The sequence below is a fragment of the Tinamus guttatus genome, unplaced genomic scaffold (genome assembly GCF_059628265.1).
Source record: "Tinamus guttatus ecotype Peru unplaced genomic scaffold, ASM5962826v1 Tinamus_guttatus_pri_ptg000472l, whole genome shotgun sequence".
NCBI classification, from domain to species: Eukaryota; Metazoa; Chordata; class Aves; order Tinamiformes; family Tinamidae; genus Tinamus; species Tinamus guttatus.
Window position 1 is genome coordinate 390889 of NW_028289006.1, and position 23536 is coordinate 414424.

Below are 23536 nucleotides of genomic sequence, written 5' to 3' on the forward strand. Positions count from 1 at the left end.
TACGTGTCTCCAGGAAAAGGCAATTCCTTTATTTCCTTTAGTTCCAAGCTCCGCTACTTCTAAGTGATGCTTCACAGCCCCCAAAAGGGAACACTCTACGACAAATACTAACTTTTCTCCACTAATTTTACAGTTGGAAAGCAGACAGCTAGTGACAACAGAGGCCTAATGAGACTGTAGCGCTAGAAACCTGTCTTGGCCCTCGTGGAGAGAGAGAGAGAAATGATCCCAGATGAACTCCTGCACAAACTGCCACAAGAGAGCAAGGCTCCCTAAAGAGGGATAAAAATCCTGGACTGCCAGCAGAGTGTAGGAAGTTTACAAGGACACAGACCTACTGTATGCTGCAGCGGATGGCACTTCCGCTTATTTTTTTTTAAGTCTGCCTTCCACATACATCTGTCATATGCTGCATCCTAAAGAATCCAAGCACAATCAGAGTAGCTAGATCTGGACACAAATACAGAAGTTAATAAAAAAACTCCTAGAAATTCTGTCCCTGCATTGCAGCCACCCTCCTTTCACGTTTAATTCAGGTAATGGCCATTTCCAAGGTCTTCCATTCCACCTATTTGCAAAGCACTGCCCAAGAGTAACACCAAGCACACCCACAGGCAGAATTTACTCTTTCTGCTGCACTTGGGTGGACATTTGGGTCACATCCCGAACATGTGCTTTCCTGCAGGACTGTGCCCCATGACAGGTTGGCCTGCTCGGCTGTACCCCCCATCTGTGCCTAGCAGCCAAAGAGCACAAGCCAGGTTGATAAAGCAAAGGAGACGTGGAGCCTCAAGCCTTGCAAAAGAGAAAACGCACCGTGCCTGTTGCAAAGCAGAGAACTGCTACCTTGGCTACAGGCCTTTCCCTTATTACTAAGCTAGTATACAAGGAGGGAGAAAATGAAAATCACTTCCGCACAATTAGAAAAATGCAAGTAGCCCCAACAATGGTTTGCTGGCATTTGCTGTCCTCTATTAAGAGCTTCAGAAAATAGGTCAAAACCTGAATAAATATGAAGATTCAATTCTTCTTGTTTCTGGAAGCTGACCAGCTAGGTCAAATCACAGGTATGCCAGGAGAATCCACAAGGAGAATCACTCATCACCCCTCTTCTGTGGACAACTGAGAATCTTCAACTAAGAAATCCCACTCTGACAAAAGGCTAAGACAAGTGAAAACAGAAGACGAAGAAGAATTAACAAAGGCACAAGTCAGTTATTTGAATCCTCTATCACTATTTAAAATGCTTTAGTTCTTCCTACAATGTGCTGCAGCAAAGCATAGTTCTACTGTAGGTGACTGGCAGGCTGGAAAGGGTATTCAAGGGAGATTAAGTGTTCTTGGTAAAAAATGTTGAAACGTTTGTCTTTCCTCCCTACAATATAAACTAAATATAAACTAAATTCCACATGGGAACAAAATAATCAATTCCTGTCTCTCTTCTGAACAAGCAAAACAGGAGCAATATGATTCTCACTATCACTTTAATGTGAGCATCAGCCCCTTTACTAAGAGATCTTCTCCCACTCCTCGGTTTTTGTGTCTAAAAGACTTTTGTTAAAGGAAGCCTGCAATACAGTTCTTTGTTTAGGGCACCAAGCTGAATTATCTAAGACCCAGGCTGCAGATAGGGGAGCCAAAGGTGCCAAAGTGAGCTTGTACCTTGTACAGCAAAAAAATTTACTCTATCCATACCCAGCAAATAAATAGATTTTTGCAGGCCTGTTCAGCTACAAGATCCAACAACTGAAGTGTATTAAAGGCTAAATCTAAACAAACAAGTAATATAGCACAATAGGAGCAAATATCCAGAGAAAAGCAGTTGATCCTGAGGAACTGACATTAACACTCCACAAACTTAGGGTGGGAGTGTTATCTCAGACAAGCTATAGTCTGGTCCACGGACCGAATATTTACGGGCTGAAGGAGAATATTCTTCAGTTTAGCTTTGTCCCAGTTGAATCCAGCCCTTGCACTCCGAGACCATTTGCTGGTGCAAAGCAAGGGCCAGCAGGCAGGCAGGCATAGTCAGGAGATTCGTTTCAAAAGCCCATTCCTGACCCAAGTTCGGATGCCAATGCACACGCAAACTCTACTACCACCATTTTTGCAGGAGTGCCCAGGCTCTTTAGATGGAAAACAAAGGTTAAAAGCCAAGTAGCACTTCACAGGGAGAGAACACCAGCCCATTTGATTCATCCTCTGCAATCTCCAATTTATTTAAGTGCCATAACATGATATGGCACTTGTCTGTTTCCTGACTGAAGAACTCAGCAGGGAAAAACAGCGTGCAGCTTAGTGACCTTAGCAGAAGGCAGGGGAAATATGATTAAGGAACTAAATTCTTTCACAGACAGAGTGTGCAGGGAGAAGACCTGAAAGAATACAGAGAAATCTGGACATTCCCACAGGGAAGTAAAAACATCTATTCTGAAGTGCTGAAAGCAGAAGCAAAGCTGTTGTGAATCCCAGACGCCTTCCAAAGCGACACAGTCCTTGGACATCTCCTGTACTCCTCAGGTTAAAAACAGGACTTTTGCTTGTACCAGCACAACTTATCTCACATGTGATCTTCTCATTAAAAATGGTCCAGTCAATTAATGTTTTAAACGTATCTCTCCATGTAGCCATTTTGAATTGGCAGGTATGGGTAAACGATACCACTACTTGAAGGGAATTGGCTTTAAATCATGTTTATAACACACCTGCCAAGATGCTGCTATTACAGAAAAGGACCTTTAATGTGTTGCCAATATTTCTACATGGACATCTCACTAAGCATTCTTCTTTATTCAGAGGTAAAACTCACACTTAAGAGATACAAATGAATCAGGGAAGGGTACTAGTCTGCAAAGACTGGTTATTTAGACTGTTTTAAGCAACTGTAAGACTGGCTAATTACTTTGGGTGCTTTGCTTGAATAACTTGAAAGAGTCTTGTATTCAAAGGGCCTGCAAAACAGACCTCTCTCAGGAGTCACAAGCTTGGCCAGCCACACTTTGGAGGAAGCCAGTACTGAAAATAATCTACTACAGTATTTGTATGCATATCTATCTATCTAAAGAAGAAGACCACAAAAAAGTTGAAAATATTTTCTTCTGGGAAACATTAGTAAAACCACCGCTCACTGGAAAATTATACGTTAATCTAAAAGTGAGTAAGTGTATTTGGTAGAAGCATTTGAGTTCTGCAGGCTGAAAACAAGAGGTAGGATTTACTATATCCCATCAGGCCCTTTTTTTCTTTTTTTTTTATTTAGGAACCAGATTTTAAGAGGGGGGTCCTGGAAGCATCCTTGGACATGTCACACCCTAACTGAGAGCCACTTCAGTTTACAGAGTGGTGCTGACAGGTTCTCCTCATGCAGAGCGAGTTGACAGCCAAACCATATGACTTCAGCAAAGCCACATCTCTGTGTCATATTACAGTGTGCACCCCAGAAAGGAGTGCAAAATCCTCACCATTACCTTGTCTTTCCATAAGGCGTGTGAGATGGGGGAGGGAAAAGTAGAAGGAAAAGTAGAAAGAAGAAAACATTTAACTGGCCCTTGCTGGAGGTGACAAAGGAAATAAATTGCATCGGAAAATGAAATCCTTGCTCTTTGGCCTTGCCTTGATTTGTTACCTGCATGTCATCTAGCTCAGAGGAATCAAAGCATGGTAAAGCTATTTGTCACAGATCTTTTCACAGGGCAAGGCTTTCATAGGGGGAAACAAAACAAAAAAAATCTTGAGCACTATGTCCTACATGTCCACCGGGACAGGCTCAGCCTTTGCCCCTCCTTGCTGCAAAAGGCCTGGCTCAGGCCCATAGGGCTCTTCCTAGCTGTGTCTCAAGCTGCAAACATAAAGCAGGGCCCCGTGCTGGTCAGCAACCTGCGGGTGCTGCCAGACCTGATGGGGCTGGTAGAAGATACACACACAAAGTTACAACTGGCCCAGAGGTGTGGGGAGCTGACAAACAAGAACAGAAACTGCAGAGGCAGGAAGCCTGCTAAAAGAGCGATTACCAGCACGCATGGACTATGTGCAGCACTGCTAACATTGCGTGCTCTCTGTCCGAGTGTTCCCCACTGCCATCAGGCACAACTGCTCTGGAATGCAGCTGGGCTTGGAGCCATCGCACTGTTCTTCAGTCTCGGATGGCCCCACACCTACAGAACCAACGCTCAGGAAGGAGAAAATGGAGTGAAAGAGGGTGGGGCTCTTCAGGGTATTTTTCATGCAGAAATGGAGAATGAGATGTTTGAAATCACCTGTGAAACCAGTCTCCACCCCAAAAGAGGCACAAAAAATAAGAAAAAAAGGGTTTAAGTGGTACTTACGCGGCATGATCCCTTGGCTCACCAGTTCCTCCCGTGTGCGTCGCTGCTGGAGCTTCAACTGCAGCACTGCACAACAGCAGAGAGAGGGAAGAGAAAGGAGCCCATCAGTGCGAGAAACAAGGGCGGCCACATTTTCACATGCATTCAGTTTTCTTCATTGGATGCCAGGACGTTAGCGAGCAGCAGAACAAAAAGATCCCCCCTCCCAGCCCGCTCCCCTGCACTACTGCAATTGCAGAAGTAGCCTCAAGCAGTAAGGTTTCCGTATCTGCTGCGGGCAACAAGTTAGAGGAAGTTGCAAAGGGTCTTGGCAGGGTGATAAAATCCACAAACCAAGCCTGTTTCTCAATTCTTTTCTAAAGCACCATGTTCTTTCCAAACCATTAATATCAAAAAAAAAAAAAAAAAAACGCAGGCGAACCGCACTCCAGTAAAAACAGTGGCACCCAAACTGCAAACGACTCTGAAGCTCTAATGGCCACGTGCAGGTTAAACTGATATGACAAAAATATTGGTCGTTAATAGTTGGTCATTAATTTCTGAAATTTCTGGTTGATTTCCTTTCTCAGCTCAGAAATTCTTTTAACTTCTGAACAACTAACTAATGTGAAATATCATGATATAGCTAGAAGTGTCTTTGCCCCATTGCAAAAGGTATCCCTTTATCAGAAGATTTTTTGCCTATTTATTTTAATGAAATGGCATATAAGTATTATTTTTATGAAATGCAAGAATCGGTTCTATTACAAATCTTCACTCATAATCTCAACATTTAGGCTACTATAGCAGTTTTCATTTGAACTGCATAATCAAAATAGCATTTTGGGAATTGTTCTTAAGAACAATCAAGGACAGCTCCCATGTGAGAGGAACCTTTTAAAAATGAAGAACACACACACGTACACTCATACACACACACAAACACGTATCAATTTAGGTCAATGTGGGTGAACATCAATACATACTGAACCCTGTTACAATCAGAGATTATGCTGCGCGTACGCGACACAGCAGGTTATAAAATGAATAACGTGGCCTTTTCCCTGTTTTTAGTTCCTCTGTCAAGCTGATGTCTGTTGTATAGTTCACAGAACTGAAGTCCACACAAGTGTAACAGAACCACCAGAGCACAAAACTGCAGCCTAACTATGCCATCCCATTACAACCATCACACTTCCTTTCTCAAGTACTTTTGACTGTCCAATAAATTTATTTCACACAGTACATCCAAATCTCTACTGCACTTTCCCTAAAGTAGGGATCAAAATAATGAAAGTTGCCATTGATGTACTTGCATACAACATCATGTTTCATCTATTTCTTCAAATGTCCTACTTGAAGTTTGCATTTGACTAAGATATATCCTCCAGTAAGGCTTCTAGTCTTCATATGAAGCTAATGAGAGATGAAAATCTTGCGTCTTCCTTGGTTATTTGCACAGTGGCTCATCACCTTCACTTAAATGCACACTTGCATTTTTCATTTGGACTTGTCTACCTTCAACTTCTGTAGGCTCTTGATCTATCTTTCTGTTAAAGGTTTATGACCAGCAGAACCTATGGAGGTACTTCTGTATGCAGTATGCCATCAGGTTACCTCTCTTCTTTTTCATAAGCTAACTTCGGGTTTCTTAACATACGCATCCGAGGGAGGGTTTATTTTAATCAGGGGGAGTTATTTAGAGCACTACGCTGATTCTGTGCAGGCTCAGGCAAGAGCTGGAGACAGGAGGAGGGAATGCACAGGGGAAGGAACCAGCCCTTCATTTGGCTGCGAAACTGCAAACAGAAGTGCTAGTCCCGGAGTCTTCCTCCCACCCAGCCGTGCAGTCGCACTCCTACTTTTGGGTTGGCATGAGCCTTAACATGATCTCACGGTTGGCCTGTCCACAGAGCTCTTTATTTGTTGGATTAGTTCTGAGGTGGCTCAAAGGCGGAACCAGGTGATGACACAGCTACATGAGCGCCGGTGCCAACAGGACGCAGGGGACCACAGCAGACGGCCTGAGTCAACCTAAGCCACTTTGGAAACACTCCTTAGGAGCCTAGAGAGAAGTTCACTGAGTTGATGTCACAGCTTGCTGCTGCAGCGAGTCAGCCTCTCCCTCCCAACAGTTCTCACGTTCGTCTGACTGCACTCACTAACTGGACAGAAAACACAGCCAACCTAAAAAGCGAATAGTTTGCTGCCAGGCTGGTGAGTCCAGTAGACGCTGCTGTAAAGGCAGATATCTGCTAAAGCTATCATAAAGTGTGGGGGGGAGACTTCCCCTCTCAGCAGCAGCATGCCACAAAGTCGCTTCAGCTCTGCTAGGTGAACGTTTAATGTTAGACACATTCAATCTCTCACTATGTAGTATTTTTTCCACTCCTGAGTCACTGTGGAGGGGGGCTTGTTTCCATGTCCTGAATTAGCACGTCTCACTAAATGCAGAGAAAGGAGGCATGGACCTTGAGCACTGGTCTCCCATCTTTACTAGCAGACAGTCTCATTATTACTCACTTCTCCCCACTTACTTACACATCTAGCACTGTATTTTTTAGTCCTTTTCGCCACAGCACTGTCATATTTTCTTGCTAGGACTACTTACCTTTGCAACTCTTTCCTACTATCTACCTTGCTCGGGCTACTTACCCTTGCCCTCCCAGGGTCACTGATTTTCAGGGAAAACCTCCTCCACGCAGTTACCCACTGGGTTTCCTGCTCTTTGCTGTCCAGCTCTGCGCTCAGCTCTATTTGCACACTTAGGGCACAGTTGGTCTCATTCTGCCTAAATGAGCTAAGCAGCTTTTTACTGTCTGTTACAATTATCTCTGCCTTCTACCCACATCTTTCTAGCAATCATCCTACATTTGTTTCCAGACTCCCCAGGTTCATCCCAACTAGAAATACTTTTCTTTTCTTTTGATTGCAGCTAGTTCTTAATCCATTTAAGATTGTCATACTTTGTTGAATTCAGGGATATTTTTAAAATCAAATATACTGCACTAGTAACCGAAAGACCCTATTCCAGACAACAGCTCTAGCCACCAGATTTCTAGTACGAAAACAAGAAAACTGCATTTGAGCAGACCTCCTTGTCAAAAAACTGAAAAGCTGAAGAGCAGGATTATGCTTCTGCGTTTACACCATCCAAATTCTTTATCAGTTTTTCCACAGTTTCTTCCTGGAACTGATATCAGATTAGCAACGCTTTACCTCACTCACCCTTTTTTGCTAGTGATGCAAAATGTCACTTCTCTTACACTCTTCAGAGGTCTCACAGCTACTCCCAGATTTACTAGCAATCAGTCTTAGCAACAGAAGCAGAGATTTCTTCAAATGACACAAGATTCTCTCCCTCACTTTAGCTTCCCCTACGAAATTCTAAAAATAACTTATTTATATAGATCACCTACCATCTATTGCCCTTTTTCTCTACTCATTAAATGTATCTTTTACTTTCGGTCACTGTGTCCCTCCATGGCAAGAAATTATCAACTGCCAAGAGGACTAAATTGGGGAATAGGAAAAGGTCATTTTCAGAATATATTTAATTAGCACTAAGTGATTCTTGGGATTTATGAACACATATATGTAGATATTAAGTGTAAGCTATTACCAGCACAAAATGCACTTTTTCCCCAATGCAGCTGATTATAGGGACAGGGAGGCGGGCGAAAAGGTTTAATTCAGTTCACTCCTGAATCCACTTTGGCTTAAATCAGTTCTTGGAGTTCCAAACGCCATTTCATATATTTAGGAGATCACCTGTTTACATGTGCAAGTGTGTGAATCCTATATATAGATTAACAGATGTCCCAAGAGCCAATCCAAGGCTGCTGTACGTGTAGCTCAGCCAAAAGTCTAGAAATGACGGGAGAAATTCAAAGTTACTTAAAGACAAACCAGGGTGCAGCTCTTTCAATCACAAATCAACTCTTTTTTTGGTTTCCTTTACCAGTGTACTTAAATTCTAAGCTAATTTTCAATTTAGGGGGGAAAAAAAAAGGGTCATATAAAGGATGGCGCATATCTGCTGCCAACAAAATAAGTCTTATATGAGGATTTTCTCATTTGTCTCTTTATTCAACTTTTTCACAATCTGTGAAGCGTTTTGTAAACTTTGCATGCTGATCTGATGCTCGCACTGCAAAATGTAATTATTTCCCAATTTGAAAAAAATCTGGGATTTAGTTAAAGTCGGCACAAAGTTTTCAGAGCTCTCATGAAGTATTTCAAGAATTACTGAAACATTCCCGAGCAATCCGGAAGACGGCGGAGCGGGCTGCTGGCAGCAGCTCGGCGAGGGGAAGGGAAGCACTTGCGTGGGTGTGCGCTAGGGTTGCAGCACCGCTACTATCAACGGGCTTGTGCTGCAAGGGAGGCGTAGCAAGACTTAACTCTTTTCCGTTCGTGTCGCCGTGGCGCGGCGTTCGTGGCGAACCCGCAGGCACAGTCGAGGAAGAAGAGGGGAAGCACGTAGCAAGCTGTGCCCATACAGGCACTTTCGGGACACTCTTCTCTTTACACCTCCAGCAGGAGTTCAGGCGCATCCGAAGGCAAACGGTTATGGGGAGCTAAGTTGTTCTTTTTGGAGGGTGACATCTAAACCGACTCCAGCGGCCCTCCCCTTACACACGCGTGCTTGGTGTGGCTGGAACCACCCCAGAAATGGCACTGCAAGCCCTGCAACTCACAGAAAATGTTAGCAGAGAAAAAAAAAATGCTCTCCTCCTGGGAAATATGTCACACGCCATGACAGGTTTTCGGTGACAACCCAAGCTCTGTGTTTCCTGTGTCATGAAAGGCAGCAAGGAGGGCTCCATGGTCCTGCTCTAGGCCCGAGCTTGTGGCAAGGCCTCGCGCTCGGTAAGCGCAGGCTGCTCACCAGGCCAGTTTCTCATTTGTATAAAGCCTTTTCTCCACAGGCACCCCAAAAAGCACGAAGAGTAGCGCAAGAGAGGTAAGGATCAAGTATAAGCAGATCACAGCACCTCAACACCAGTCCTGGGGCAGGATGGGGAGTGAGGAAGATCAAGAGAGCCAAAGGGAGCTCCCCCGAGGCGTGAAGCTCGTGGACATCATTTACTGGCTTTGCAGATGCTACGATAGCAGCCTGCCCCACACGAGCACTCATCCTGGCGAGATGACTAGAAAGTGAAACCACCAAAGGGCAAGTGAAAATAGCGCAGCTTCGTGAGCTCAGCTGAGGAAAGCGCGAGCACAAGTAAAAGCGCTGAAAAGCAAACTATGCACTTTTAATATTCATAGGGGTTCGTGGCCATTTGCTCGTAAGCTGCTCAGCACACCGCGTTCGAGAGCTCTGGTGCATGAGCTGGGATGAAACCTGCCCCTTTGAACATCAACCCGTCCATCTTTCTGGTGGAGGGTCCACGCATATTTTTCCATTTTCCAGGACCTTCTGGATAATGCCAGAAGGCATGCAACCTATTTAATTATACCATGCAACCAAAAGTCCTGGACAGCACAGGAATATTTCCTGAACAAATTCGGCACCGCTCCGTGTGTACCCATGGCATCTGCCACAGGGCCAAGTGCAATGTTAACTGATACAATGACAGGTGAAGCCACCATTGCATTTATCACTTTTACCCCTGCAGACACTCTGATTACATTGAGAAGAGTATTTTTTCCTAATTGCTGATGCGTTAAATAGTCCCAGTGGCCCAGGACCCAATGCCAAACCCAGCTTTGCAATATGCAGCACATTTGTCATTGGTTTGAAGGGAAGTTGCAACCCTCAATCTCTAACGCAATTCAATTGCTTGGAGATGCAGTGAGGGAGCCTTCCTCTCACTCCAGAAATGATCTCCGAGCATTTTCCAACTATGCTGGCTTAAAAACAAACATTGACTCGTACTTGCACTTTCATGCTTCAACGGGAAGCCAGCTTAGATTCAGGTTCATATGTCAGCGAGAGCAGCATCTGCTCAGTTCCAATTACAAAATCTTTATATACCAAAGCAGCAAAGGGCAGTTAGAATTACAGATTTTTTTTTTTTTTTGGTGTTGTGTCAACACGAAGTGACCAGAAAAATTTCAGCTATGATAGTTTGATGATAGTTTGTGATCAATAAGTGAGTGAGTATGCAGTGGTCACAATCAATTCTGAACATAACTTTAAAACGGCTGAGGTTGACAATTTCTACAATCCACCCCCCCCCCCCAAGAAAAACGTGCATTTTTCTTGCACTGTCAACACCACACACCGTACAATGTGGCATTTGCTAATACGGTGGTTGAAAACAAAGAAAAAGCCAACTTTCTTGGCCTTTTTCTTTTAAAGGGTATTTTTTTGAGCATAACAGCATTTTAATCCCCTAACTACTGATGGGGAATACATGCTGGCTCGGCGTTTGAGCAGGCTCTGCAGTTAACAGAGAAGCATTTAAGTGAAGCAGACTGTGAACGACACCCAAACTGCAGGGATTATATGGCAGTTTGCAACCCAGGGGAGGGAATGCCAACACTTTGTCCCTTTGCAGGGTGAAGGAGAAGCAGCAGGGCATGCTGCTGAGCCTCATGATTTGCAAGCATCTGCCGCTGCTGGGATGTGATTATATTCCTTTGAGCAAATTTGAAAGAAAGGCTTGTTGTGAGCCTGAGCGAAGGGATAGTTAAGCAGAAGTCTATTGCTTTCCTATCTGAGACTCTCACATTCCACTACTGCTTTTCTCCACTGCAGCAACAAGGGCTGCTATTAAAATGCAGGCACGTTTCCTTATCCCTTCCGTAGCAGCCCTGCTAGGGAGAAAAAGGGGGTTGCAGTGGTGAAGAACAGAAGGCAAATTCGCTTTAGGCCCTAGAATTTGTACACGAGCCTTTTGCATCAGAGGCAAACCCCACTTATTTATATTCATGTTGTGCTCTTTGGAGAAGTGGGATCACAATCCGTCTCCGTAAAACCAAAGAGGAGCAAATCCTGAAGAGGAAACAAAACCAGGATCAGGAGTGGTTGCTTGCTACAGATCACATGAATGATGAAAAGTGGATTTCTTGGCATGGTGAACTGCAATATGCTTAGGGGCCAGGTGTTGTTGATCACTTTAGTGAAAATTTATGAACACTGATAGCCTCCTTTCCCAGCTCTGCTAATGCAACAGAGAAGGTCACAGACACAAAGTCAAGCAGGAGGCTTAATGAAGAACGATATAGCTGCACCAACGGTAGCAGTACAGAGGATTTGAAACTTTTTGCACAACCACCTTTTCTTTCTTATCCTTTTAGTAACTTCTTATAAGCATTAAAAACCTGTACAGATGGAAACAGCAATACAATTCTGCCTGAAACAGACTTAAAACCTCTCTCAAGAGTTTCTTAAGAAGCAAAATAGATCCTCACTTACAAAGCAGCATCTTTCAAAACATTTCACAGCAGATGTGCTAATAGTAGTCCAGGGATGTAACGTGGGTCACATAATACTAGCTCTTCTTTCCATCCTGCATTTCCAAAAGCCTTTAGGCCCTCAAATGCCTAGTGGCATTTAAAAGCAGCTGAAAAGTGCAGAAAAGGAATAAGCTGAACCATTTCATCTGGACTTTTAAAATAAAAAAAGAGGACGAAGGAATAGAATAAATTCACTCTTACCCTCAGGAGAAGAGGAGCTTTTTTCTTCTTGATAAAATCATCCTCTTCAAAGTTTCTACAATTTTCTACAGCTCAAAATGTTCTTGGGCTCGTATATAGTCATTAACATGACATGCAACTCCCACATGCCTGCTGATATATTAGATGTACTGTGCATATGACTGTGTTTCAGAGGACTATTTTGACAACTAGAAGCAAAAAACAGCTATAGGGCAATATTCCCTTCAAGTGCTATTTGTTGGGAGAATACTGCTGAAGGAGTAGTATGAAGAATGAATCAGTTTTTTAAATGTTTTTTAAAGGATGCTGAATCACATGCATTGTTTCTTATTATCAATTTTATGAGAGGCTAAACAGTGAATTTAGTGAAGACAGACAAATAGAGATTTTTTCATAATGTTAATGGAGCAGTACCAAGGATCTTAGCCTGCAGACCTCAAAGTTGATCCAAAAAGAGTCAGAAGCAAAACAGTCAAAACCAAAAAGGGGTATTTCCATCCTCAGATATAACTACAAGGTAATTGGCTCATGCTCTGTCCACAGAGAAACAAGTTCCCTGGACACATCATTCTTGAGGCTTCAATACCAAGTAATATTAGCTAAAAAATGAATTTAGAAGACATAAAGTCACCATTTAGTGTAATTTTACCCTCATTATGACATAACATTACAAAGCAAACAAAACCAGCAGAACGGCCCAAGTGGCACAACCTAATGTGTTCAAACCTCCAGACAGGCCAGAGTAATTTCTCCTCTTTGAAGGCTCACAAAGACTCCCGATGGCACTGGGGCTCTACTCAGGCAAAACTAAGACCGAGGCCGTAGTCTTAGAAGCTTAAACTCTCAGCCCTCAATGTTGCAAACAATTATAATTTTTCTGAGATTTCTGTGCTTATTTCATGGGCATTAATCACAGATACGTATCTAAATTGATGCCGAACTGTTGGTACAGCCAGGATCCAAAAGCTATCCTGATTTTTTCAGGGTTCTTTTTATGTTAGATTAAAAAAAAAAAAAAAAAAAAAAAAAAAAAAAAAAAACCACTAGCTGTTTCTGTGCACCTTACAGCACTTGCCATTATGGTCCTCTTTCATAATTTAACTCTCACCATTTCCATTAAAGCTGTAAAACTTATGAGGGGTTAATGCTATTTTAATTGTTGCTACTTTTCAATGAAATGCCAGCTTTTGTCTTCTTTAATGTTAATATTAAATCTCGCTTTTAAATCCTTTATAAAAATTTATTACTGCTAGAAAGGTGTTCTTTTAATTGATAGACTGGAAGCCCACTTTTTTTGGTAAAACCTTGGTACACACAGTAGTCTAGCACTCCTTAGAACTGTTAAAAACAGGGCTTTAAAAAATTAATTTGCTCTATTCATATTTAGCAAAATAAGCGATATGCAAACATATGCAACAAGCTTGTCAATAGGAAAAGTTTGTTTTCTTTCTGTGCAATGTACTGGTTCTTATAAAATTGTTTGGTCCCAGAAATACTGGCACTTACCCATGCTACCCATATCTATGCAATCTGGCTACCATGCAAGCTCCAACAAGAAGATCTATTACAAAATATTATGTGGAAAAGTCTACATAAAATTGACACACCTGAGAGTGTAAATATTTTCTGTGAGCACTGCTTCTTGGTGCCACCTATATATCCCTTGTTGCTATCTGCAGCTCGAGGTGAAGCATTGAGGGTGGGGAGAAAGTTTCCGACTTCACGGAGAATTTCCCGACAGCGAGTCTCCATGTAAACTGGAGTCATAGTCTGTACAGATCTATATGATTCCATGAAACAAAGAACAAGGTGGAACTAACACTGTGCTGAACCACCTTGCAAAGACGACACTCAAAATAAATTTTCCAAGCTAACTTAATACGATGTGGCAATAATAACTCGGACTAATAAAGGAAAAAGAAGAAATGGGCAGACGTACCCTGGCAATCAAATCTATAGCTGCCTACTAACATGACAGCACAAAAGGCAAGCTGAACAAGGGAAAAAGAAGTTTGTAACCTTTTCGTGTTTTCTTTTCTTATAAAGATAGATATTGACTGCAAGAAGAAAAACGCCCAGCCTTTTTATTTTCCCTAAAGATCAGACATATGAGGGTTTTTTTTGCCTTTTTTTTTTTTCTGAGAAATGACACAGCAGAAGAAAAGAAAGAACATGCTGTTTAGAAAAATCAGAATTGGAACAATTTTTCATTTTATTTAAAACTCCGGGTTCAAGAACTTACTGGCTTTCTTCTCTTAATGGATAGCATGTTTTTATGTGTTTCCATTAAGCAGAAGAAATATTCAAGTCCTGAGCGCCAACGCACATTCGTAAAACACAGGATTGATAAGACACGTTTATAATACTAAAATTGATAAGAAAATCTTTCCATGCTTCTTCCAGCTGTAAGAAGAGGCGCTGCCTAGCATTTTCCATTTACAGCTTACCTCCCATACTGTAATTTTTGCAGCATCAGACAGCTCCAGTATACTGGCAACTTCTTAGAAACCCAAACTTCCTCAAACATTTCTCAGAGACTGTATTGGCCCCATGTGCACCCTCCTTCAAATACAGGGCACCATCTACAGATTACAGTCAAGAGCTCCCTCCACAGAAATCATCTCATAGTCAATAAAGCAGCGAACTTCTGTGGCAAGAACTCTGATTCTTCCAGGTATGAGCTATATTATTGGGTTTCCCACTTGGATATGGAATAATTCTGCAATCCTAAGATTGTTGCAGATTCTTAACCACATATAAAAGTTGGGTTTATCAAACGAAGTGCAAATTGGACAACATGTAAGCTTTTTTTGCAAGTGGTAGAAGAAAGACTTAGAAGTATGAACATTTTGATACAAAAACAACAGTTCTTTGGAAGACATTAACTGGCCTGTTAAACAGCAACCACAGAAAACTGGTCATCAGAACTGGCTAGAGCATCTCTTGCCAAGCTTCAGTCTGACTATGCTGACAGCTACTCACCAGACATGCAACAAAGGTGGCCAAACACACACACTACAGGTAAAATATCGACTCAAGGCTTGCTTCCCCTACCTGGCTATCATTCCTGCCATTGACTAATGTCCAAAATCCATCCGTCTCTTTTATCAAGAGAGCCTGGTGGATGCTACAAGAAATTACCTTACTTTTAAAATTCAAGCTAGTGAGAAATATCTTTGCTATTTTCTCCAAGCTAGTGATGAACACGGGCCACAGGCTTGACCTCTGAGGTTCAGATACAGAGCTCTGCCTTTGCACTTCACCGCTCTGCTGCCTCTTTACAGATTTAGTATAAATTCTATTACAAACCTACTTATTAAAAATTTAAGCTGTGGTCATCATATTCCTCTGCATTAGAAATGAGTTCCCCCACAGCTGATCCTCCAAATTTAAGTTAAACACACAACGTATATCAAATCCCCTTGAGTTCTTTGAACTGCGATCAAAGACATCTGTCTACTACCTTTGACTTCTCTTTGCTTACCCATTTGCCCTCAAAACTGGACTACACTCTCCAAGATGCTTTATGGGGTTTGTTTTGTTTTCTTTTGTTTTTTTTCCAGGAGGGAAGATATACAGCACTGAAAACAAATGAGGCTCTGATGCTCAACGTGGTCCCCAAGTGGTATCATAGCTATAATAAATGAATAGCATCATTCCATGTAGCAAATCAGTCAGCAAACCAAAAAACATAAACAAAACAAAAAAATGGCAGTCCTGCCTGACCCCTGACTTCAGACTGGCAGACAAATTCTGCAGGTGCTTGAAATGTTACTGCTGCCTCGGTTCTCTGCTGAAGGGCACGGAGAAGAGAGCAGCAGCAGGCGCCCCTGCCCTCACTGCGCAGGGTGGCCGATTCCTTCGCCTTGTGCTAACGCACCGAGCAGAGGCAAGCGAAGGGCAGGTGCCCTTCCATCCCCTCTCCCTCCCGCCAGCAAAGGGATAGCAAAGCGGTGACAGCGCTTGCAACCACCGTAGTTAGATTCACAATCACGTGTCAGTCCTGAAGACACCATCGTCGCTCTAAAGTGCCTGCAGTCAATGTGACGACTATTATTAGCAGCAGTAAAACAGTCTCCCAGTAAGGCACAAAGGTGCTCTTTGCTTCGTGTCAACTTCTAATGTGTCATCTTCCACTTCTGAAAAGTGAGAATTTGACAACGTGGAATAGGTGGGAGCTGCAAGCAGGCTTAGAAGGACGTGCCCCTGCTTGAGCAGGGAGTTGGACTAGATGATCTCTAGAGCTCCCCACCAACCTCAACCATTCTGTGATTATGTGATCCAGCTGCAGGTATGACACAGAGGCCTGGAGCCTTAGGAAGGGGAAAGTCAGGAAAAGGAGCATCAATGGAGATAAGAAAGAAAATTTTTCTCAGGAGCACCAGAATAAGGAAGAAACCAGCACCATGAAATTTGTAGAAATAAACAGTGGACATAGCTGCTCTTGCATTCAGTTCCTACAAAAGAGCACAGCTAGATGATCCCAGCACTTAACCCCAGAGAAGCAATTAGCAGCTTGAAGGTGGGGAAACTCCACACAGAAAGTTCAGAGTGCGTCTCTTCTGTCAACCAAAACACACCACCCAGCTCTTCTGCAACGACCCAGCTCTGCAACAAAATATTTGGGCCTCAGTAACTTTCAGAGAAGAGTATTATTAAAAATGCTGTTAAATGTGTCAGCTGGCAGGGTAGAACAGGCAAGTTATAGGAAATATCCTCAGAGCGGTGATGGGCTCTCAGACCACACTCAAGAGTTTCAGCTCCCTGAGCTGCCTATGGCAGTGGAGACCACTGAATGAGATCTTCCTCTGCAAGGCTGCAACACAGATGCCTGTTCATACTATGAAACAAAACCTTAAAAGACAAAAAAAACCCACAACCACAAATAAAACACTCTTTTGCCAATAGCTATTCTGATTTTCTTTAAACTGTTTACATCAAAAAGACTGTACTAAACTGAGAGTCCAGAAATCCTTGGTTTTACTAGTTTCACTGTCAATTTTGGAAGAAATCGATGCCCTAAGGCAGTATAACCTCTTCCTTATTACTAGCCCTCCTACATATTCCTTGTTGGCCAAATCAGGATTGGTCTAACTTTAGATGGCAGAACTGCAGACTAGAAAGTTAAAATCTATTTTTTCTAGCAAACATTTATATAAATAATAAGCCTTGACAGCAGGTTACCTGCACAGTTTCTTTACCCTTCTCATCACAACATAAAGAAAAATCCAAAGACTCTGATCAACAACAACAGAAAAGTGGCATTTTATTAGTTACAACCATATTGCCATGCTTCGCAGTGACTGCAGGTCTGCTCTTAATTTGCAGGAGGTATTGCATGCTAATAAATTTTACATAGGTCCAGGACAAAACACTACGTTCCTCTGCTAACTAGCTCAGTTAACAGCAAGAAAAACGGGGAGTTCTGCTTTCTGTCATGCCATTAAGCAGATTATGCATCCATCAACAGCCCCCCTGCAAATGTAAGTGATAGAATTTGCCTAATGATGGCCCATTGCAATAAACTAAACTATGTCAGGGCCTTATCCCATTTTCTACTGTAGGCTGCAAAAGTTCTTGCCAAGAAATGTGCTGCTTTAACATTTTGAATCGAAATTTATTGATGCAGCAGGTGACAAGATCAGTAATCCAATGCTCAGAAGACTGAGTAGATGGGAGTTGGGGCATGAAAGGAAAGACCTAAGGAGGCACTTATTTTTGGTATAAGTGTTTTTTCGTCCTTGATCAACGACTTACAGGTGTAACAGAATTCTGAAAAATCCAAGGTGATCAGTGATAGATCTTACAGGTGGTGAAGTATCAAGATTAGATTTACATAGGCAGCCCAATGTGGATTTGAAAAACATGAGCAGACACCAGAGTCATCACTGACCCTAGCTTCTTTTGGCAGGAGAGCCATGGTGACATGTTTCTGGCAAGAACTATGAACAAGTATGCTAACTACAAAAGTTGTTTCTGGATGCAAAGCAGGCAATCTGCATTTAAGTGTCACAATTTTGTTTTCAAGGAAGCATCTGATTTTGAACAGCTCCCAGAAAGTCTAGGCATCAGTCATTTTCTGTTTAAAAGTACAGACACAGACCTATTTTTAAAGTAAACAACAAATGATTATCAAATAATTAATAACTGCAAAGCCACACAAGTTTTTTTTCCAAGGTTTATTCATGGGCCTCCCAGATCCTGGGAAAAGCAATACACCAGCATCACCGCTGTTGAATGCACGGTTCAGTTGAACTGTGAAGAAAATTAAGTTGATAGCGCATGAAAAGTTCTTACTGCAAATTTTATTTGGTAACATCACTAGTTCGGAGCACTGTCTGCATAACTGCTCCTGACAGCTGCACTCCCTGCACTGCACCCGTCTTCTGTCCTTTTTCTCCTGCGGCTGCTGAGTCCTTTACATCTTCTTGCTCTTGCAGGCCTGAGTCTACACCGCTTTCCTTTTAGCGCTACTTTGAGATAAAGAATTACAGTAGGCATTTTTGAAAAATGAATTAGATCACCATGTGGTAAACAAGCTAGCCTGTCCCTCTCCTCCTCCTCCTCCTCCCATTCCCAGCATGAAAATAGCTAGGGCAAATGCAACAGCTGGGGATCATTACGCTGACAGGAATAGTTCAGTAAACTCTGAGAGGGGAAAACATGTCATATCCCAAAAAAATGAAAACACATTAGAGCAATAGGATGAAAAAGAATATGTGAATTCAACTTCAGGGACACAACTTCAGCTGCAACTCTCCTTCCACTGATTTGATTTCTGCAAACACCACTAGCCCTTTCTTTCAGCTTCCCACTCAACGTATCCATGTCATAAAGTTAATACCCTGAAACAGTCAAAGGAGACACCCTGGGAATAAGGAAAAAAATATTTTAATTGCCATCTTCTTGCCAGCAGCTCCCACTGATGAATCATTCCTTTCCCCACTGTATCTCTTGAGCACAGGCAGAGTCACTGGGGCCCAGACATTGGTGAGGAGCAGCTGCAGCACCAGGCACTGATTACCTGAGAGTGTAACTGCACAGGCTGGCTGCAACCTTGGCCTTGCCACAGGAAAAGCCAGCAGGCTGGTTCCCCATATCTTAGGCACATTTTTTGCATCATTGTGTCACAGTACTATTTGCATAGACAGGTCTGAACTCCGGGATGCACCTGGCCAGCATTTGGAGATGTGCCCTTCAGCTTGCGATTTGTTTCCTCTGTTCCCTATGGATGCACTGGCCTGAGGGCATCACTTTGACACCTCCCACGGCGGCCTCGAGGCCATTGCGGACGAGGAAGACACAGGGTCACCCTGCAGAAGACCACGCTGCCCTGCGTCTCCGCGGTGCCTCAGAGCGAGAGGCTTCCCTGCTGCAGGGGATCCGCGGTGCTGAGAGCGGCCTAGTCTCTTTGCGGGGGCCCTTGTGCCCTGGGCTGGGTGACGTGTGGGTCCCGCTCTGCCTTCATGTGCCTCGGCACTCAGGGCAGGGAGGCTGAGCCCACCAGTGCCAAAAGACACTTATTAACAAGCACTTGCATGGCTTGGTCTCTGAATTCAAAGCGCTGAACAGATATTAATAGTTTAATCAAAGGCTAAGCTAACTCAAATTACCTCCCATTTGCTGCAGACCAAGAATGTGCACCCAGTCACCATGGATCAGATGGCATGCAGGAACTTGTTGTGCGTCTGGGCCCCAGTACACACATCTTGGAAAAAGACAGGTGAATTTTCACTGTCGCACGCTACGTCAAGTTGAACATTTTTGAAGGGGAGCTTTCCCCAAAGCATTTAGCTCCAGCAACCAGTGAAAGCTGTTGCACAGAAGTGGAAAAGTTGGCATTTGCTTTTAGAAGCATCCACCTTTAAGCATCTGAATGCTGATCAGCTTCAGAGTAGCTTTATGAAGTTTTCCCAAACCTGAAATTCCTTTGACTCGTCTTTCAGGAAGCCCTACCATATTGTTGTGTTAAATGATTTAGGAACTGCAAACTGGGCTCCAGTATGCAAAAATCAAATCACTCCAAAGCATTCTTGAATGGAAAACATGTTTATGGATTTCTGGATTCCAGGAATTCTACAAATAGCTGCCCCAACACATACTTTGAAAAACAGAAGCATATGTTGTTTGGCTTCCCCTCTGTCAAGCACTTTTATGTGTGGAAAAAAATTAGCAGTTCCCAAATTTCATTATGTCGAGTCCCATGTGCCCCTCGCCCCAAATAAAAAATATCAGATTTAGGATACCATCTGTTTTGCAGAGGCTTTGTCTAATACAGATAGCTACATTTCATGACCTACATTAAGTGAACAGGAATGAACACCGTCAACGTAATACAGATGCCTCTTACTTGACTAGCTTTAGCTGAGAGGAGCAAGTAGACGGGCACCCATTCCCTTGCTGATAATGAGTGAGGAAGAGCAATGCATGAATTTTCTGACCTTGCTGACAAAAGAACTAAACTGTCCCACTCTTAGCCAAAACTAGGACACGACAGCCCTTCCAGTTTCAGTTCAATGCTATTTCTTGAGCTCCAGAGCTTCCCTAGGAGTTTAGATGCGAGTGCATCTGCTTCTCCACTGCCTCTAAGATTTGGCTCTGCAAAATGCAGCGCATGGCGACAACCCAAATACAAAAGGCATCCTGAGAACGCAGGGGACTGAACGGAGCAGCAGCAAAGCTAAAGGGTTATTCTTTTCTCTTTTGAAGCTGAAGAATCAGGCAGCCTCTGCTTCTCTTTCCTACCCTTCCTGTTTGGTAACTAGGAGAAAGTAGCCTTCCCCCATCACATATGGTACTAGAATATCATGAAATAAAGAGTGAGTGGGCAGATGAATACTGCCAGTCTTCGGGGAGTCTTCACACTGTTCCAAACTATTAGAATTATATAAGAATGCAATTATCTTAATTCCTTTCAACTTGAGACAGCAGCAAACACTGTTCTACTGATTAAAGAACTATAGAATGGCATTTTCCTCATTCTACATCTTAACCCACTCAAGAGCTCATGATGTTTAGAGACAGGATGAAAGATGTATCCTGGCACATCCAGCTGCAGAGTGCTCACCTTCTGCAAAATCAATGCCTTGCAAAAAATACAAGGCAAGCTGCAAGTTCTGGCTTTTTGCTTTGCTTTGTTTTGTTTGCTTCCAAGATTGATGTCTGCTGCAGTTCTTTGCCTCCAAAGCAGACACAGGAAACTGGAAATACCTCAAATACTAATGCATTGATGACTCCCAGTTTTAATTCAAAGACTGCAACTTCAGTTTTCCTTTTTTTTCTGCATTTATTGGACAAGACTATTCCACCCTCAAAGAAACAATTAAAAATAAGTAGCAAAAATATCAATAATATCTTTTAAATCTAATAAATAACTGGTTTTTATATCAGATAGAGAGGCTTGGTAGAGGGAGTAGAAATTTAACAGCTTTGTTTGGCAGGCTCAGCAGTCCAAGAGCTGTGTAACAGAGAAAAAGCCTCCAATACAACTGTTTAAAAACATCTCCCATGCACTGGCCTCTTCTCCTTAAGAAAACATGGCCTTATTCTGTCTGGCTTTTTGTCCTCAGCTCCTAATACTCTTTACTTTTCTGTCCAAAATGTCACTGAAAATCATCTTCCTCTCCTCTCAGGTCACGCTGCACCCTCTTGACATCAATCATCACCTTCTGAGGCCACTGTGCTCAAGACCCTTGTTCACACCCACAAGTCTCTCTCAAATTTTCACCTCTAGCTAGAGAGGTCCACTACTTCTGCAGCTTCTTCTTTTATTTTTCCCTCTTATCTTTCCTGCTGCTTGCTGCTATTTATGATGCTGCTCACTGCAAATGTACTGTCTGTTCTCATCTTCCTCATCTTTTCTGCAAATTCCAAGAAATCCCTCCAGATCCTCTTTTCTCCCAGTAGATATCACCTCCTGAAATTTAACCTCTATTTGTCTACATAATCCTTCAGAAGCATGACTTAAAGGCCCATTAAAAAGCACATGTATTTGCAGCAGAATACCATTATCTAAAATAAAATCATATTTAGATATACACATTCCACTCCTTCCACACTCTCCAAATAGCAACATGCTGAAACTTAAAACATGACACTCTATCCCCTTCAAGACAAAGAGCTTCCACTGCAAAACCAGCCTTTACGCTGCTATTAAACAGCCTTGAAACACTGTTTGCAAGAGCCCTAGAAGGGCAGAGAAGAGGAAGACATTTAAACTTTGACATTAAAACTTCGAAACACAACATCCCAAGATCTAGGCACTGCAAGTCTCTGCATACTTAGCTCTAACCTAGTTCTGTGATATGCTTATGGGCGTCCTCAGGAATGACAGGTCACAGGAGTCACTGGGAACCCCAAAATCTGGACGACTGCCCAGGTTGGACAGAAAAGAAAAAGCAAGCAGATGCAGTATGCAAGGAAAAACCACCCCGCAACCCCAAACCGATTGTACAGTGCCTAAAACAAAGCACGCCAAGCCTGCTAACCTTCTCGCAAGCTGTGGTACGAATCCTGATATGCGTTTGAGCAGCTCTTCCCTTGCTTTGACACAGTCTCTGCAAGCGGCACAATCCCGACATAGGCAGGCTGGAGTGTCTTGGCTTTATCCAACATATTTGAGGAAATCCCTGGACCCGAAGGTAGATTCTGTAACAGAGGAGGCGTCCCAGGCTTGTGGAAGGGATGCTTAATCCTCACGAGAGACGTGGTCACAGTCCCCCTCTACCAGGTTTCTGTCACTGCACCCAGAGGAGAAAAAACGTAGCTAGAGTCCAGGCTGTGCTTGCATGGGAACAGAGAGATACTCCAGGCAGAGAAAAATCCTGAGAGCCAACATCTAAAGATAAGAATCAGCAAGTCTCTTGGCAAAACTTTTCTTCCTACTATCTCAAAGTTCGGGCAGCCCCGTCCCTGTTTCAGCAAGCGGGCGTAAGCGTTCAGGGTCCCAATATGCGGAGCTGCGCTTATCAACAGACGCGTGGACTTCTTCATGGGGCCACTTGCAGTAACAGCCAACCTCATTCACCCAAAATAGTGAACAGTTGGTTTCTCTACTCACATCGCAGACACCTGCCAGGCAGAACCACGTGCTGCAGCACTGCCCTCCCTCGCTGGCCCTGCACCTCCCCGCTGTACGCACAGCTAGGCGAGCGCAGCGCTCGCGCTGCAGAAGCCACGCTGCCTTTCTGCCCCTCCTTGTTTAAAACTGTTAGAGAATAGTTTTTGTGAAGAAAGCTAAACTGACATTGCTGGAAACAAAGCTCTTAGATGTACTGCATTTTTTTGCACTCTGCGATTGCATGCATGCAACTGCGGGCTATTTCAATACCAGCCCACCTCTTCTTCCCTCAGATCTTAAGCTCGCAGGAACACGTAGCTGCAGAGAGCCGGCAGACCTCGATCAATAACCCTCTGCCCCGAGCTCCTGGCGCTTCAGACTCGGTGCTCTTTCGGAGGTCACTGCGTCACTAGGAACTTCACGCCCATCACAAGTGGGCATCGTACAATCCGTGGCCACGTGGGCTACCCAGGCTGGGCCCGGAATTGGAACCGGCCAGGGAAGGGCACAAAGCACCCTGGCGCCAGTGGCAGGGGCTCTCAGCAGTGAGGCCCAACGCTTT

The 23536-nt window shown here is 43.3% G+C and overlaps 1 protein-coding gene across 4 annotated transcripts in view; it reads right to left on the reverse strand.

Moving 5' to 3' along the window:
• The window catches only part of MRTFA (myocardin related transcription factor A), an 87957-nt gene that overhangs the window by 20600 nt on the left and 43821 nt on the right, over positions 1-23536 (reverse strand). For 2 of the 4 annotated variants that reach the window (XM_088532790.1, XM_088532789.1), the window contains exon 4: positions 4326-4391. In XM_088532790.1, the coding sequence (XP_088388916.1) occupies positions 4326-4332 (7 nt within the window). In that variant the 5' untranslated portion in view covers positions 4333-4391. Of the gene's footprint in view, positions 1-4325; positions 4392-22402; positions 22704-23536 lie in introns of those variants that run through there. The other 2 variants (XM_088532791.1, XM_088532792.1) reach the window with 2 other exon arrangements.